General features: G+C 49.3%; 1 protein-coding gene across 1 annotated transcript; it reads left to right on the top strand.

Annotated features, from left to right (window-relative positions):
* Positions 1-844: 844 nt before the first annotated feature.
* On the top strand, positions 845-16631 carry Nol9 (nucleolar protein 9). The gene is made up of 12 exons (XM_070037948.1): positions 845-1440; positions 3133-3352; positions 3971-4098; positions 6835-6970; positions 7087-7183; positions 8719-8816; positions 10081-10242; positions 11224-11521; positions 11911-12022; positions 14819-14996; positions 15685-15818; positions 16226-16631. Exons 1-12 carry the CDS (start codon positions 853-855, stop codon positions 16367-16369), a joined length of 2295 nt encoding a protein of 764 aa, XP_069894049.1. The 5' UTR covers positions 845-852; the 3' UTR covers positions 16370-16631.
* The last annotated feature ends 636 nt before the right edge of the window (positions 16632-17267 follow it).

Here is a 17267-nt window from a genome sequence, read left to right as displayed (position 1 = left end):
GTACTGGGGTCTTGAACTTGGGCCTCAGTGCCATCCCTGAGCTTTTGTGCTCAAGGCTGATGCTCTACCACTTGAACCACAGCTTCACTTCTGGCTTTTTTGTTGGTTAACTGGAGACTGGTTTCATAGACTTTCCTGCCTTGGTTGGCTTCAAACTGTGATCCTCAGAGCTCAGCCTCCTGCGTAGCTACGATTACAGATGTGAGCCACCTGGCTTAGAGTTGTTTTTTTAAACCAGAGGCTGACCTCGACCTTCTGAACGCAGGCGATCCTCTTCCTTTTGCTTCAGTCTCTCCAGTAACTGGGACTGCAGCCTGCACCACCATAACCTGCCAAGCAGCAGCATTTAGAGCCCTTTGGTTGGGCTTCAGGTTAATGAATGAGACATGGCTTTGAGTGGACACCGCCACCCACAGTCTTGTGTTCTGACACTTGAAAATGTGAGCCGAATAATCCCAGTTGGGCCGCGATGCCCAGGGTCGCTCCCTTCAGCCCAAAGACAAATGAATGCAAATAGAACGTATGCAAAGATCGATTTTGTTTAAAATTCCAATCCTGGAGCTTTTTCTGCAGAAAAAAATAATCCCAGGTGGATTTCCGGAGCGGTGGCTCTGTGGCCTAACCCTGGGGTTCAGCTGGCTGGGGTGGGACCTTTGCATAATGTAAATACTGTGCAGCCCCGGTTGGGATGCTCCCCAGGCCTTCGGGAGCCTGCTCCGGGCCAGAGCCTCTGGCGTGCTTCCGGAGGCCGACGCTAGAGGGCGCGCGCCGCCCCCAGGCCGCGGGGCGGAGCGAGAGGCGCCCCCCGGTAAGTCTCGCGAGATTCTCCGCGGCCGGCGTCAGTGGCTCAGCATGGCGGATTCGGAGAGGCGTTTCAACCGGGCGCTCTACCGCTCCGTGTGGTCCAAAATCTTCAAGATCCGCCCGAAGCTCGTGCTCTGCCGCCGAGATCGCCTCCGACTCCGGGCCCCAGGCCGGTGCGAGCGACACCGGCGGCGGCGGCGGCTGCTGCAGGCCCAGGCGGCCCACGAGGGCTGCCGGGAGCGCTGCGGCGCGGGCGTGCGGGGCGGCGCGGGCGTGCGGGGCGGCGCGGGCGTGCGGGGCGGCGCGGGCGTGCGGGACGGCGCGGGCGTGCGGGACGGCGCGGGCGTGCGGGACGGCGCGGGCGGGGAGAAGCCCGAGGCCGGCGCGGCCGGGGAGAAGCCCGAGGCCGAGGCGGCCCGGCGGCCCCAGGCCGCGTCCCCCAGCCCGGCGCGCGACGCGTACCACGCCCGGCCCTTGGCCCCGTTCCCCTTCCCGATCAGCGCCCTGCTGCCCGCCGCGCCCTGCATCCGCTTCCCCAGCCCGCCGCCCGCGCAGAGCGTCCGGGAGAAGCGCCGGGCCCCGCAGGTGCGGCAGCTGGGCCCGGGCTGCGCGCTGCTGCTGCTGCCCGTGGAGGAGGTAGGCGGGGTGCGCGCGGGCCCGGGACGGGGCCGCGACGGGGGGCTGCCCGCGCCCGAACCCGCGCCGCCAGCGACGGCTGCAGTGCCCGGGGTTACCCTGCGGCGAGAGACAGAGCCGGGAGTCGAACTCGCCCGCAGGGAGAAGGGAAAGGCAGGAAGCGGAGGGACTAGGCCAGCCTGGCGCCTTGCTGAGGACGGGGTTTGGATTCAGGGCCGTCTGCCACTTGAGCCACGTCTCTAGCGTGCGTGCGTGTGCGTGTGCGTGTGTGTGTGTGTGTGTGTGTGTGTGTGTGTGTTGATTTGTGGGGCTTGAACCCGGGACCTCCTGCCTTCAGCTGTTTTGCTCTAGGCTGGCGATCCATCATCACCTGAGTCTCCATCTCCAGCTTTTTGATGGTTATTTGGAGATTGATTCTCTGGACTTGCTGCGTACCTCAGCCCTCCGATCTCAGCCCCACGAGTAGCTCACGCTTGTAATTGGCTTCCAGCTCTGTCTTTAGTTCGTTATTTTGGAGGTAGGAGTCTTTCAGAACATTTTCTGCGTTGCAGACCTTACACCTACTGTTCTTAGCCTTTTGAGAGGGTAGGGTTACTGGCATGAACAAGTTTAAATACAGTCTTGCTTTGGAGCTGCCGCAGGATATGATCTTAGGTTGAAAATGTGTATATGGCTTGTCCTGGAAGTTCACACCTGTAATCCTAACTAAGGAGGCTGAGAGATCTGACAATCGTGGTTCAAAGCCAGCAGGGGCAGAAAAGTCCCTGGGAAACCCTATCTCCAATTAGCCACTCAAAAACCATAGTGGAGCTGTGGCTCAAAGTGGTAGAGTGCTAGCCTTGTGTAAAAGAGCTCAGGGACAGTGCCCCGACCCTGAGTTCAAGCCCCAGGACTGGGAAAAAAACAAAAAATGTGTATGGCTGGGCGATGGTGGCTACATCTGTAATCCTGATGCTCAGGAGCTTGAGATCAGAGGATAGTTGTTCAAAGCCAGCCCAAGCAGAAATGTCTGGGAGACTCCACTCCCGAAAAAATGTTTGGAGGCCTGGCTCAAGTAACAGCCCAGTAAGCAGACAAAGCCCTGAATTCAAATCCTTGTATACACAAAAAAAGTAAAGGAGGCTGGGAATGTAGTTTAGTGGTAGAGTGCTTGCCTAGCATGCATGAAGCCCTGGGTTTGATTCCTCAGTACCACATACACAGAAAAGGCTGGAAGGGGCACTGTGGCTCAAGTGGTAGAACACTAGCCTTGAGCAAATGAAGCTTAAGGACAGTGCCCAGGTCCTGAGTTCAAGCCCCAAGACTGGCCAAAAAAAAAAAAAGGAACTGGATGCCTGTGATCCTAGTTACTCAGGAGGCTGAGATCTGAGGATCACAGTTTGAAACCAGCTTGGACAGGTTAAGTCCCTGAGACTCTTCAATTAACCAGAAAAAAAAACAAGTGGCGCTGTGGCTCCAGTGGTAGAGCGCTAGCCTTGAGCTGAAGAGCTGCGGGACAGCGCCTAGGCCCAGAGTTCAGGCCCCATAACCAGCAAAAAAAAAAAAAAGGAAAAGAAAAAAGAAAAGCGAAGGATGTGTGCTGGTTACCTAGTCTAGCCCTGGAAATAGGTAATTTTCAGGTATGTGAATAGCAAGTTTGCATTTCTTCAGTGTTTGCAACAAGTTCTATAATGTTACTTCTTTCTTTGCTAGGAGTTTACTTTCGGTGGCACGTGTCGCCTGACTTGTCTCTATGGCGAGGTGGAGGTATTTGGTTATACCATCCGGCAAGGCCAGCCTCCCCAAGACCTCTTCTCTACCTTCACACACGCTTTCCTGAATATCACTGCGGTTCGTTACTCCATGCCTCAGAAAACCAAGAAAGAGACGAAAAAGGAATTCCGGGCTCTGGTCAAATCTCGTCTTAACCTAGGTAAAGAAAAGAACTGAGTAGCTTGCAGATGACTTCCTATAATGAGGCTGATAGTATTTAAATTCTTACTGTGGTTTAGACATTGTGCTTAGAACTTGAATCCAGGGGGCTGGGAAGGTAGCTCAGTGGTAGAGCACTTGCCTTGCATGCATGAGGCCCTGGGTTTGATTGCTCAGCACCACATAAGCAAAAAGAAAAAAAGCCAGAAGTGGCGCTGTGGCTCAAGTGGTAGAGCGCTAGCCTTGAGCTGAAGAGCTGAGGGACAGCACCCAGGCCCAGAGTTCAGGCCCCACGACCGGACCCCGCAAAAAAAAAAAAGAACTTGAATCCAGGACCTCTATATCTATTTAGACATATAAGGCTTCATAGGCATTAACGTACTGTTAGTACTTTTTAATGTAATAAAAATTTTCTGAAGCCATGAATGTTGTATGAAATGACTTCTCAAACCAAATGTGGAAAAAAGTCACTGTTTCTGCAATGTAGCCTTCTGAAAAGGGCTTTAGAACACGATTAGCTACTGTCAGCTTGCCTTTTAGCAAAGAAGCTAGGAGCTCTGAACGGCAGAGAATTTAGTGGAGTTGCTGCGTCTGAGGTGATTTATTTTTCTCTTTGCAGAGGACAGATCTTGGTCGATAAAGAATTTTTCTCCTCTGTGTTCCCTTGTGATGCTAGAACAGCTGAAAAACTCCACTGTAAACTTCATTACCAGCTTTCCAGGTTTATCTTGCGTTTTCATGCAAGAGGTAAAATCAGTTTCATTCAGTTTTGCTAATTACTTGTGTCAAAACAGTTGAGCTAACTTGCTCTATAAAGTGTTCTCTTTGAATCAGTCTGTCCTGTTAGTGGGATAGGTCTATAGTCAAGAAATAGTCTAGCCAAGAGCCAGTGGCCCATGCCTATAATCATGGCTCTTCAGGAGGTGAGATCTGAGGGTCTTGATTTGAAGCCGGCCCTGGCAGAAGTCTGTGAGACTCTTTATTTTCATTTAACCAGTGAAAAGCCGGAAGTGGAGCTGTGGCCCCAGTGGTAGAGCACCAGCTTTGAGCAAAAAAAGCTAAGGGAGAACACCCTGGCCCTGAGTTCAAGCTCCTGTATATGCACATCTGTCAAAAAGGTGGGGGGGGGGGTTGGGAAGGTGGCTTAGTGGTAGAGTGCTTGCCTAGCATGCATGAGGCCCTGGGTTCGATTCCTCAGTACCATATAAACAGTAAAAGCCAGAAATGGCACTGTGGCTCAAGTGGTAGAGTGCTAGCCTTGAGCAAAAGAGGCTCAGGGACAGTGCAAGTCATTTTTTCAGCTGGGTGCTGGTGGCTCATGCCTATAATCCTAGCTATTTGTGAGGCTGAGATCTCAGGATTGTGGTTTGAAGCCTCTCCAATTAACCACCAGAATACCAGAAATGGCACAGTGGCTCAAAGTGGTAGAGGGCTAGCTTTGAGCAAAAGAGCTCAGAGTGCTGGGATGTAGCTCAGAGGCAAAGCACCTGCCTAGCTAGTGCAATGTCCTGGTTTGATCCCCAGAACCAAAAAGGGAAAGACACAAAAGAGCTCAGAGACAACACCCAGGCCCTGACTTCAAGCCCCATGACTGACAGAAAAGTCGCTGTTTCAGGCAGATGTGGGTCCCCATACCTTGAGAGGCAGGAGGATCATGAATTTGAGTCCACGCTTAACTATATTGGAGATCTTGTCTCAAAACAAGGTGGGGGCAGGGTGTGTGGCTCAGGTGGTAGAATAACCTGCCTTGGCAAATGCAAGGTCCTGTGTTCCTTTTTTTGTTTTGATTTTGTTTTTCCCCCAGACCTGGGGCTTGAACTCAGGGCCTGGGTGCTGTTCCTGATCCTCTTTGTGCTCAAAGCTAGCAATCTAGCACTTGAGCGACAAGACTTCTTCCAGTCCTGAGTTCTAATCCCACTTTGAAAAACAAAACATTGCAGCGCATCATTTTGTGGTTGGCAAAATACAAACAATAAAACCATTGAACTTCATTAATGGTTATCTTAATTTTCTTTTCTTTTTCTTTTTTTTTCTTTTTTTGGGTCCGGTCATGGGGCCTGAACTCTGGGCCTGAGCGCTGTCCCTCAGCTCTTCAGCTCAAGGCTAGCACTCTACCACTTGAGCCACAACGCCACTTCCAGCTTTTTTCTTTTTGCTTATGTGGTCATGAGGAATTGAACCCAGGACCTCATGCATGCAAGGCAAGCGCTCTACCACTGTGCCACCTTCCCAGCCCCGGTTATCTTAATTTTCTGTAAACAGTTAGTAAATGCTGTCAATGTCCTTACACTTCCATCTTTTCTCTTGTCAGTAAGTTCCTGTCTGCCATATTGCTAGTTTTCTGAAGTCAGTTCCTCTGCCATAAATGACTCCCCTGGCCCAGACAGTGAGTCTGAGCTTCAGGATTAGTGGACAGTAGATGTAAGGGAGAATTACAGATGGGGGCGGAGCTAAGCAAGCTGTTTGTCTGTGCTGACTGGGAGGTGGCCTGTTAAGCATCTGGCAGGGGACACCAACTGTCAGTGAACTGTGAGTTTGGAGCTGAGGAGAGCCCTTCAACTCTGTCTGTCACTTTAACTTTTGTTTTATGTTTTTGGAATTTCTCTTAACTTAAAAAAAATTTTTTGGCTGGGCGCTGGTGGCTCACGCCTGTAATCCTAGCTACTCAGGAGGCTGAGATCTGAGGATCGCAGTTCAAAGCCAGCCCGGGCAGGAGAGACCGTGAGACTCCTATCTCCAATAAAAAAAACCACCAGAAAACCGGAAGTGGCGCTGTAGCTCAAGTGGTAGAGCACTAGCCTTGAGCTGAAGAGCTGAGGGACAGCGCCCAGGCTCAGAGTTCAAGACCCACAACCGACAAAAAAAAAAAATTGGGGGGGGTACTGGTACCAGGACTTGAACCTCAGGACCTGGCACACCTGATTTTCTTGCTCATGGTTGGTGCTCTACCTCTTGTCACACCACCCTGATTTTTTGCCTGAGCTGGCTCCAAATGATCATTCCTCCAGGTTTTTAGCCTCCTGGAGTAGCGAGGATTACAGATGTAAGCTACTGACCCTGCCTGGCAGGGTGTTTTTGGAAAGTCTTACTAGGTTGCCTCAAACCTCAGATCTTCTGCCTCCCACCCCTATGGCAGCACAGGTGTGGGCCGTGGTGCTTGGTGAATGGCATGCCATGTCTTTCTGTGGAGCCTTCTGCAGGAGTGACAGCGGCTTGGGAGGAAGTATGAACTGTGGAAGCAGACATAGATGACTTCAGATCAGAATAGAGTTGATAGTGACTTGCTGATGAATTTTGTAGCTGTGGGGGAGAGAGGGAAGGATCAGATTTACACTTTGTAATTATCTCTCTCTTTTTTTTTTTTTTTTGTCGGTTGTGGGGCTTGATCTCTGGGCTTGGACGCTGTCCCTGCACTCTTCAGCTTCTTTTTTTTATTTTTTATTTTTTTAAACTTTCCTTAATGTTTAAATTGTTCTTTGTCAGAGTGGTCCACTCCAGATCAACTCTGAATCTTTAGCTTTGAGATCTGTTGGCATCAGAAAGGAGAAGAAGAAAAGAAGCCTAACCTTAACTGAGAGCGTCCATTCGGCACTGCGGGAGCTAGTCAGTGTGGCTGAGGGTAAGTACTACATTCAGATCACTAGGTATGGCCCCAGACCCTCAGAATCGCTGCCCATCATTAAAGAACAATGAGGACAATGGTTGATTCCAGGTCAATGTCTGTTCTGCCTGCAGAAGAAATGGACGACTGTCTGGTCGTCCTGGTTTGCGGCGCTCAGGATGTTGGAAAGTCAACATTCAATAAGTTCCTGATTAACCAGCTGTTAAATCGGTAAGAGTCTTTTTTTTTTTTTTTTTTTTTTTGGCGGTTGTGGGGCTTGAACTCTGGGCCTGGGTGCTGTCCCTCAGCTCTTCAGCTCAAGGCGAGCGCTCTACCACTTGGGCTACAGCGCCACTTCCGGTTTTCTGGTGGCTTATTGGAGATAGGAGTCTCATGGTCTCTCCTGCCCGGGCTGGCTTTGAACCGCGATCCTCAGATCTCAGCCTCCTGAGTAGCTAGGATTACAGGCGTGAGCCAGCGGCGCCCGGCGGTAAGAGTCTTTTTGTTGTCACTTTGGCTTATTACTAGATGTGTGTATGTGTATGCACACATACGTGCCATTACTCTGCCCTTAGCTTTTTTGTTTATGGCTGGTGCTCTGCCCCCCCTGAGCCACAGCTCCACCTCTGGCTTTTTGCTATATATTTTTTTTTTTTTTTGCTATAATTGTTTTTTTTGGTTTTTTTGGGGGGTCCGGTCGTGGGGCCTGAACTCTGGGCCTGGGCGCTGTCCCTCAGCTCTTCAGCTCAAGGCTACTGTTCTACCACTTGAGCCACAGTGCCACTTTCAGTTTTCTGGTGGTTTATTGGGGCTAAGAGTTTCATGTACTTTACTGCCTGGGCTGGCTTTGAACCGTGATCCTCAGATCTCAGCCTCCTGAGTAGCTATGATTATAGGCGTGAGCCACCAGCTGGGATTTTTTTTTTTTTTTTTGCTGGTTATTTCAGAGATGGAGTATCTCAGACTTTACAGGCTAGCATTGCCCAAATTCCTCCGCTTTTTAGCCTTCTGAGAAGCTTGCTGGGGCTTACTTGTTTTGGTGTTGGTACTAGAGCTTGAACTCAAGGCCATACAGTCTCTTTTTTTTTTTCTGCTTATGGCTGGTTCTCTGCCATTTGAACCATACCTTCACTTCTAGCTTTTTGCTGGTTAATTGAAATAAGAGTCTCAAGGATCTGCCTGCCTAGAACTGGCTTTTGAACCTCAGTCGTTAGATCCTAGCCTTCCGAGTAGCTGAGATTATAGGGGTAAGCCACCTGTGCCTGGCTGGGAGTTGTATTTAAAGGTAAAGGTGATTATGCACATGCTGTGAATGAACACTGCGAGGGGAGGCCCATCTACCTAGAAGACTGCATGTGGTTGGTTTTGCTTGTGCAAAGGGATATAAAATTATTGACTGCTATTCACCATCATAAACAATCCTAACATTCTGATTGCTATAAATGTGATTTCTCACCAGGTGGCGGGTGGCTCACGCCTATAATCCTAGCTACTCAGGAGGCTGAGATCTGAGGATCTCATCTTGGTTCAAAGCCAGCTGGGGCAGGGGCAGGAAAGTCCGAGAAACTCTTTTCTCCAATAAACCACCCAGAAAACTGCAAGTGGTGCTGTGCCTCAATTGGTAGATTGCTTTCCTTGAGCTGAAGAGCTGAGGGACAGCGCCCAGGCCCAGAGTTCAAGCCCCACGACCGACAAAAAAGAGAAAGTGATTTCTCCTTTTACTGACTAATGTTAAAATTCTCTTTTCTTTTGAAAAAAACTTTCAGTATTCCCTGTGTTGACTACTTAGAATGTGATCTGGGGCAGACAGAGTTCACGCCTCCTGGTTGCATTTCTTTACTGAATATTACAGAACCGGTTCTGGGTATGTATTACATATTTGCTAAATGTCTTACTTTATAAAATTCAAAAATAATGACGCTAAAAAGTCAGTATGTAAAATCTGGGTAAAATGTGAGAAATGGGCACAAAACTTGTTTGTGTGTATGTTTGTGTATACACTGGGTCTTGAACTCACGGCCTAGGCACTATCTTTAAGCTTTTGTGCTCAAGACTGGTACTCTACTACTTGAGCCAAAGCTCCACTTCCAGCTTTTTTTGGTAGTTGGAGTTAAGTGTCTCATGATGTTTCCTGCCCAGGCTGGCTTTGAACTGTGATTGTCCCTGCCTTCTAAGTAGCTAGGATTGTAGGCTTTAACAACTGGTGCCTGGCTAGGTTTTTAATTTTGATGAGGTTTAGGAGTTATTGATATATCCTTTTTTATTTATTTATTTTTAGTGCTGGGAATTGAACCCAAAGCTAATGCACAGTATACCAGCTTATCTCTGAGCCCTTTTTATTTTATTTTATTTTGCCAGGCCTGGGGCTTGAATTCAGGGCCTGGACACTGTCAATGAGCTTCTTTTGCTCAAGGCTAACATTCTATCACTTGAGCCACAGTGCCATTTCTAGCTTTTTCTGTTTATGTAGTACTGAAGAATTGAACCCAGGGCTTCATGCATGCTATGCAAGCACTCTGCCACTAAAGCCACCTTCTCAGTCCTGTAATTTTTTTGTAGTACTAGAGATTGATTCAGAACTTGCTGGCTAAGCACTTTGCTACTAGAACTATATTTCTGGGCCTGTGTCCTGGATATTAATCCCTTATCAAGTGTGTGATTTTTTTTTTCTGGGTCATCTCTTGTTTGTTTGTTTTGTCGGTTGTGGGGCTTGAACTCTGGGCTTAGGCGCTGTTCCTCAGTTCTTTAGCTCAAGGTGAGCACTCTATCACTTGAGCCATAGTACCACTTCCGGTTTTCTAGTGGTTAATTGGTGATAAGAGTCCCATGGACTTCTGTGCCCAGGCTGGCTTTGAACCGTGATCCTCAGATCTCAGCTACGATTACAGGCATGAGCCACTGGCACCCGGCTCCGGGTCATCTTTTTGTTTTCTCAGTAGTAGTTGTGATGTACAGAAGTTCTTATTTTGGTGAAGTCTAATATATCTGGCATGTGTGCACGTGAGTGTGCATGCTCATGCACACGCATGCTGCTGTGGATGGACAGGGCTCATGCAGGCTAGACAAGTGCTCTCCCTCACACTCTGTTCCCAGCTCTGCTGAGTTAACACTAACCTTTGTCTTCCTAGGTCCTCCCTTTACTCACCAGAGGACCCCACAGAAGATGGTGTATTTCGGGAAACCTTCTTGTAGAAACAGCTGTGAGAACTACATTGAGATAATAAAATATGTGTTCAGTGCTTACAAGAGAGAGTCACCACTGATCATCAACACGATGGGCTGGGTGGTAGGTGAGTAAGGCCGCCTGCTCACACTGCAGGGAAAGGGCAGCCCGCCTGAGTCATAGGAGTCACATGACAGATCAGTACACGCACACTGTTTTCAAGTGAGCATGACCATATCTGTCTCCTTAGATGGATGAACATTTTGTGCTTTTGAGACACAGTCTTGCTACATAGTTCAGACTGACCTAGAACTTGATCTGTATGCTGGTCTTGAACACTTCAGTTTTCCGGCCTTGATATCCTAAGTGCTTGGATTTTAGGCACATATATCACCTGTCCCCTTTATCGTTTTCTTTTTTTTTTTCCAAGAAAATATTCAGTATCTTGTAGCTTTTTTCAGATGTGTGTGTACATGTATACGCATTGGTCCTGGGGCCTGAGCACTATTTCTTAGTTTTTTCTTTCAAGGCTAGCACACTACCACTTGAGCCACACCTGCTTCTGGCCTTTGGGTGGTTGAAGATAAAGATATGTCTCACCAACTTTGGTGTTCTAACCCCTGGGAATCATGAGCCTCAGACATCAGCCTCCTAAATTGCTCAGATTACAGGCAAGAGATATCAGTGCTTAGCTTTCCTGTACCTTTTTTTTCCCCCCATTCTTTTGTTGTTGTTGTTGTTGGTCGTAGGGCTTGAACTCTGGTCTCAGCTCTTCAGCTCAAGGCCAGTGCTTGACCACAGCCACTTCTGATTTTCTGGTGATTAATTGGAGATAAGAGTCTCACAGACTTTCCTGCGTGGCCTGGCTTTGAACCATGATCCTCAGATCTCTTTCCCTGAGTAGCTAGGATTACAGGCATGAGCCACCAGCGCCCAGCTGTAATGTGTTTTGTTTTTGGGATGTTTGAGTTTATTACATATTCTGGATGATAAGAAGTCTGGTTGCTTTGACATCTGCTGGCTCATTGCGTGCCCTCAGCTAAGTTTGGTTTGTGTTGGGTGGTCTGGTCTTGTGTGTGCTCCAACGCTGTCATCTCCTCCCTCACAGACGATGGGCTGCTTCTGCTGATTGACCTCATCCGGCTGCTGGCTCCCAGCTATGTGGTTCAGTTCACTACGGCCCATACCAGAAACATGCCAATCCTCACCCCTGAATTCGTGGAAGGCACAGATGGCTTGTACACAAAAAGCAAGTCCAGGCACAGAAATCGGTGTTTCGAATTCCCGGACTTGGGAGATAATTTGGAATTTACTGACGAAGAGAAAGACGGTCCTGTTTTCTTGAATGGACATAAACTATTATACGTTCAGTCAGAGTTTATATTTTGTAAAACTTTAAGAAATAGGTAAGTAGGGACTGGGAAGGTGGCTCAGTGGTAGAGCGCTTACCTTGCATGCATGAGGCCGTGGGTTCGATTCCTAAGCACCACATAAGCAAAAAGAAAAAAGCTGGAAGTGGCACTGTGGCTCAAGTGGTAGAGCGCTAGCCTTGAGCTGAAGAGCTGAGGGACAGCGCCCAGGCCCAGAGTTCAGGCCCCACGACCGGACCCCCCCCCCCCCAAAAAAAATAGGTAAGTAAACTGTCACATGGCTAATGATGGGCCCTTCTGTTAAGCAAGACATTCTATTAGAAGTCGTGTGCGTGCATGTGTGGAATCCTAGCCCCTGAGAAGCTGAGGCAGAGGGTCTTTCTGAGCTGGTGACTGTAGGCACACCCTTCTGATCTGCTTTTCAGAGAATCACATAACAGAGTTCTTCGAGGCTTGGCTGTGTTGGGTTACCTCAGCTTGCTGATGCCTTCGGTGCCAAAACCACCAAGCTTCTTGCCCAGTCTGACACCCTATCAGGTATGGGGCTCGTCTTCTGTTTTCTCTTGCTGCTGGCTACCTTCTACCCCATTGTATTCATTTTCCATTGAATCCTCACAGCCCTGTGCCTTGTGTTCTGTAATTATCCCCATTCTATAGATGGATAAACGAAGGTGCAGAGAAACCAATGGCAGAGTTGGCATTCAGACCTAGGCAGGCCACAGGTCTGGTTCTATGTGCTCCCTCCCCCTTCCTTCCTTTTCTCCCTTCCTCTTTTTTTTTACTGGCCCTAGGACCTAAGCTCAGTGCCTGGTTACTGATTCTGTCCCTGAGTTTTTTCAGTCAAGGCTGATACTGTTACCATTTGAGCCACAGCTCCACTTCTGGCTTTTTGCTGGTTGATTGGAGGTAAGACTCTCTTGGGTTTCTCTTCCTGGGCTGACTTTGAACCTGAGTCCTCAGATCTCAGCCACCTGAGCAGCTAGTATTACTGACGTGTGAACCACCAGTGCTGGCCAGGTGGAGCTTTCGTCTCCTTGAGCTAGACGCGGTTCAATCAGGCCTCATCCCAGGCACCTCCTGTGTTACAGAGAGCAGAGGTGGCTCTGCTGTGCCGTCTGGCCGCATGGGAGCCACGGCTCTGAGCCAGGTTCTCTGTCTAGCACGTGTGGATGCCTCCGTAACTGTGGCAGTCCTAAGAGCTGCTAGTAGAGACCCCGCCTAGAGCTATGAAAGCTGGGGACAGGCAAGTGGGGTGCCTGTCTGCGGCCGCACAGCAACGGCAGCAGACCAGGTGGCCATGGTGAACGTCCTGGACGGGTGCTAGTCAGTGGTGGGTGACCCCCAGGTGTCTAAGGTGGTTTTTGTTTTTTTGTCTTTTTTTTTGCCAATCCTGGGGTTTGAACTCTGGGCCTGGGCGCTGTCCCTGAGCTTCTTTTGCTCGAGGCTAGCACTCTACCACTTGAGGCACAGCACCACTTCAGCTTTTTCTGTTTATGTGGTGCTGAGGAATTCAAACCCAGAGCCCATGCAAGCTAGGCAAGCATTCTACCACGAAGCCACATTCCCAGTACCTCTAAGGTGTTTTTTGCTGTTGTTGTTTTTACCCAAGGGTCAGGCAATTTGTTTAATGAAATTTCTTTAAGGTCTTGATTTTTGTTTCTTGAGGGGTTTTTTTGGTCATGGGATTTGAACTCAGGGCCTGAATTATTTTGCTCAAGGCTAGTGCTCTGCCATTTTCAGCCACTGGCCCACTTCTAGTTTTCATTTGGTTAATTAGAGATAAGTGTCTCATGAACTTTCTTGCCTGGTCTAGCTCTGAACTGTGATCTTCAAATCTCAGCCTCCTGAGAAGATAGGTTTACAGGTGTGAGCCATCAGCACCAAGCAACAGGGTCAGTTGTTTTTAGGAAATACTCTTTTTTTTTTTTTTTTGTCAGTCATGGCCTGAACTCTGGGCCTGGGTGCTGCCCCTTGGCTCTTCAGCTTAAGGCTAGCGCTCTATCACTTGGGTCACAATGCCACTTCCGTTTTTTTCTGCTTGTATGGTGCTGAGGAATCAAACCCAGGGCCTCATGCATGCGAGGCAAGCACTCTACCACTGAGCCGCCTTCCCAGCCCCAGAAAATACTCTTAACTGGACTTTAATCACACTGACTAATGGTTTTTTCTCCTTTTTGTTGCTTGACACCTTCCTGAAGCCTAATATATGTATAACAGAGTACTTGTCACCTCTCAATTTGAAATTACCCAGAAAGTAGTAATGTTAGTCATTTTCCTGGAGTCCCAGGAATGTGGGTACTGCTTCTTTTTCCTTTTTTTTTTTTTGGTGTTGGGGAGCGCATCCAGGGCCTCTTGCATGTCAGGCATGCGCTCTACCACTGAGCCACACTCCAGTCCTGTCCATTTTTTGTGTTTAGGACAGGGTTTGAACCCAGGCCTTGTGCTCTCACTCTACAACTTAAGACATGCCCCCAAGTGCTGCCTAATTGCAGGTAAGAGTCTAGAGTTTGTCTGATACACTTTGAACCAGACATCAGCCTCCAGAGCAGCAGGTGTGAGCAACAGCACCTGGCTCTATCCTCTTTCTTAATCCTCATTAGGAATTGAATAGAGACTTCTGGTTCCGAAAGTCCATTCTGACTTTCTCATATCAGGAGACTCAGTGAACAATGTTTCATGTGCATTTAACTGGATGTCTTCCTCTGTTTTAACTCACTTAAGACATTTCCAGATCTCTTGTGTCTGCTTAGACCAGGAAGTACCAGGCATTCAGTTGGGGTTTCTAGCAAGCGTTCCTGGTATACAAAGAGTGTGTGTGGCCTCTTAGGGTCTCTATTAAAGCTGTAGCCGCCACAAAGCCCTGGTGTTTTCATTCTTTTTGGTAGTGGTTTTGTAGACTTTGCCTTACGTCACTGGCTAGTCATTTGGTGGTAATTAAAATTGGGCTTTTAAGCCAAGCCTGGCCTGGTGGCATATGCCTAAAATCCATACTCCTAGGCAGGAGCCTCTGAAGTTCAAGGTCAGCATGCTCTATATAGGGAGACCCTATCTTAAAAACAAGAGGGCCAGGTGCCAGTGGCTCATGCCTATAATCCTAGCTACCCAGGAGGCTGAGATCTGAGGATCTGTGTACCACAAGACTCCAGAGTAGAGGTATGGCTCAAGTGGTAGAGTGCCAGCCTTGAGTAAAAGAGTTGAGGGAGAATGCAAGGGCCCTGTTTTCAAGCTCCTGGCACAGTACTGGCACAGAAGAGGGCAGGCTGGAGGAAGTGAAGAAAGATCATTCAAAACAAATGATTGATGGGGGTTGCACACTTATTATTTGTTCCTTAGGTCCCTTTTAATTCAGTTGCTATCCGGATTACCCACTCTGATGTCCCCCCCACCCACATCCTGTATGCCGTGAATGCCAGCTGGGTTGGCCTCTGCAGGATCATGGATGACATCCGAGGGTACACCAGGGGCCCCATCCTGCTGGCCCAGACTCCCATTTGTGACTGTGTGGGGTTCGGTGAGTTGACGGCGATGTCATGTCCCTGACTACCAGATCTGCTGGCTCCGCTTCTCCTTACACCCCTTCTCCGCTTCCTGCCGGCTCCTGTGGTCTAGGCCTTGACCTCTTCTCCAGCCACACATTCTCCCAGGCGCCCTCTCTCTCACACTGTTGGTGCTCTGTCTGCTCTCGCACTGTCCTGAATGAGTGAATTAATGCATGTTAGATTTGTGCACCATTAATTCTCAAAAGCATTTCAATGCTGGGCGCCGTTGGCTCACGCTTGTCATCCTAGCTACCCAAGAGGCTGAGATCTGAGATCGTGATTCAAAGCCAGCCCTGGCAGGAAAGTCTGTGAGACTCTTATCTCCAATAAACCACTAGAAAACCAGAAGTGGCGCTGTGGGTCAAGCGGTAGAGTGCTCACCTTGAGCTGAAGAGCACAGGGACAGCGCCCAAGCCCAGAGTTCAAGCCCCATGACCGAAAAAAAAAAAAAAAAACATTTCCAGGGAGTATGTCATGTGGTCCTGTGTCACCTGGAAGACCCTGGTCCTTTCTAGTCAGAGCCTTGCCATCAGCCTATCAGGAGAGCCTGCAGACAGTCTGATTGATACTTTGTGTTCTCAAAGCAAAGCTCTGCAGACTTGAGACTGTTAGTGTCACTTCTTAGCAGTGGGAATGCTGATAGGTGCTTGTGTCTTGAAGGGATCTGTAGAGGTGTTGACATGGAGAAGCGGGTGTACCACATCCTCACCCCTGTGCCCCCAGAAGAGTTAAAGACAGTGAATTGTCTGCTCATTGGCTCCGTCAACATTCCACCTTGCATCTTCTGTGCCCAGGTGAGCCCGCCCCGCGTAGCCCCTGCCCAGCCTCCAGCTCCGGCTGGAGTCCTCACAGCTGCTGAATGGGAACTGTGTTGTAGAGCAGAATGATGGGGTGAAGCTGGGGTTTCAGGATGGCCCCAGAGGTAGGAGGGCTGCGGTGTTTCGTCAGGTGCCAGGGCAGGACCTTCTCTCAGGCTGCGGGGAGAGGAGCAGGAGGGGCCTCCCCAAGACCACCCCGGCACTGGTGGGAAAGGTCTGGGGGCTTCAGGCGTTGAGGGGAGGCCCTGGGAGAACGAGATCCCGCAGCACACCCACCCTCGCTGGGGTTTGTTGTGGAGAGAGATTGAGAGGGTGTGGTGGGGGCTGTCCCCGTCATGGCGCTGCTCCCCAGGATGGACAAGCTCCTTGTGTTTGTGTTTCAGCGGGGGCTGGAGGGAACCATCCCCTACATCACAACCGATTACAATTTCAACCTTCCTGGCGCCTCGGAGAAAATTGGATTAAGAACGTTTACGGAAGCAGAGGGGTTTCAGATCGATCCCACATTTTGCCGGAAAGCAAAATGAAGTTCCAACCAGGGGAGGGACTTTCTCCAGAAAGCGCCCCTCCCAGCCTCACTGAGCCAGAGCGCTCGGATTCACGGACTCTCTTATGGACAGGGTTTATGTAACATTAATCTTTTCTACTTTCTCCCTTAGTTCAGATGTGGTATAAACCTGGTCCTGGTCTTTTGTATGTTTAATTATGTGTGTTGTCTGGAATGGTTTCTAAAGAGATCGCAAGGCATGTGGAAGATTTTATACCATTAAAGCAGAAGCATAGGACTCATCTCAAGTTCTTCAAGGTCGTGGTTATTGGACTAGGGATAAAAACAGGGAAACAGGCCACAAACAATGTATCAAGAAGAATAGCGACAGGCTGGCCCACAAAATCCTGGGTGCCTGCCAGAGCCCTGAGCAGGCTGGTCAGGCAGGGAGGGGTCCTACCTCCTTGGAGCCCCTAGGGGATGCTGAGGTGTTCTGACCCAAACGTTGGTACCAACTGCCTTCTTGTCATGTAATCAAGTGTTGTGGCTACATTATTTATGTTTTGGGTTGGTTGTGGGGCTTGAACTCTGGGCCTGGGTGCCGTCCCTGCGCTCTTCACCTCAAGGCGAGTGCCCTACTGCTTGAGCCACAGCACCACTTCCAGTTTTCTAGTGGTCTATTGGAGAGCTGAGGACTGAGTTTTGAAGCCAGGCCAGGCAGGAAAGTCTGTAAGACCCATATCTCCACTTAACCCACAAGAAGCTAGAAATTAAGCTGTGGCTCAAATGGTAGAGCACCAGCATTGAGCAAAAAAGATAGCTCTTGGGCTCTGAGTTCAAGTCCCAGTACCAGTATGTGCATACACAGAAAATTGTTCCCATTTGGGCTCAGTGGCTCACACCTGTAATACTAGCTACTCAGAAGAAGGCTGAAACCT

Source organism: Dipodomys merriami, unplaced genomic scaffold, assembly GCF_024711535.1.
Source record: "Dipodomys merriami isolate MVZ:Mamm:240054 unplaced genomic scaffold, mDipMer1.0.p SCAF_28, whole genome shotgun sequence".
NCBI lineage: Eukaryota > Metazoa > Chordata > Mammalia > Rodentia > Heteromyidae > Dipodomys > Dipodomys merriami.
Note: the sequence above shows the minus strand (reverse complement) of the source record. Positions and strands in the feature narration are given on the sequence as shown.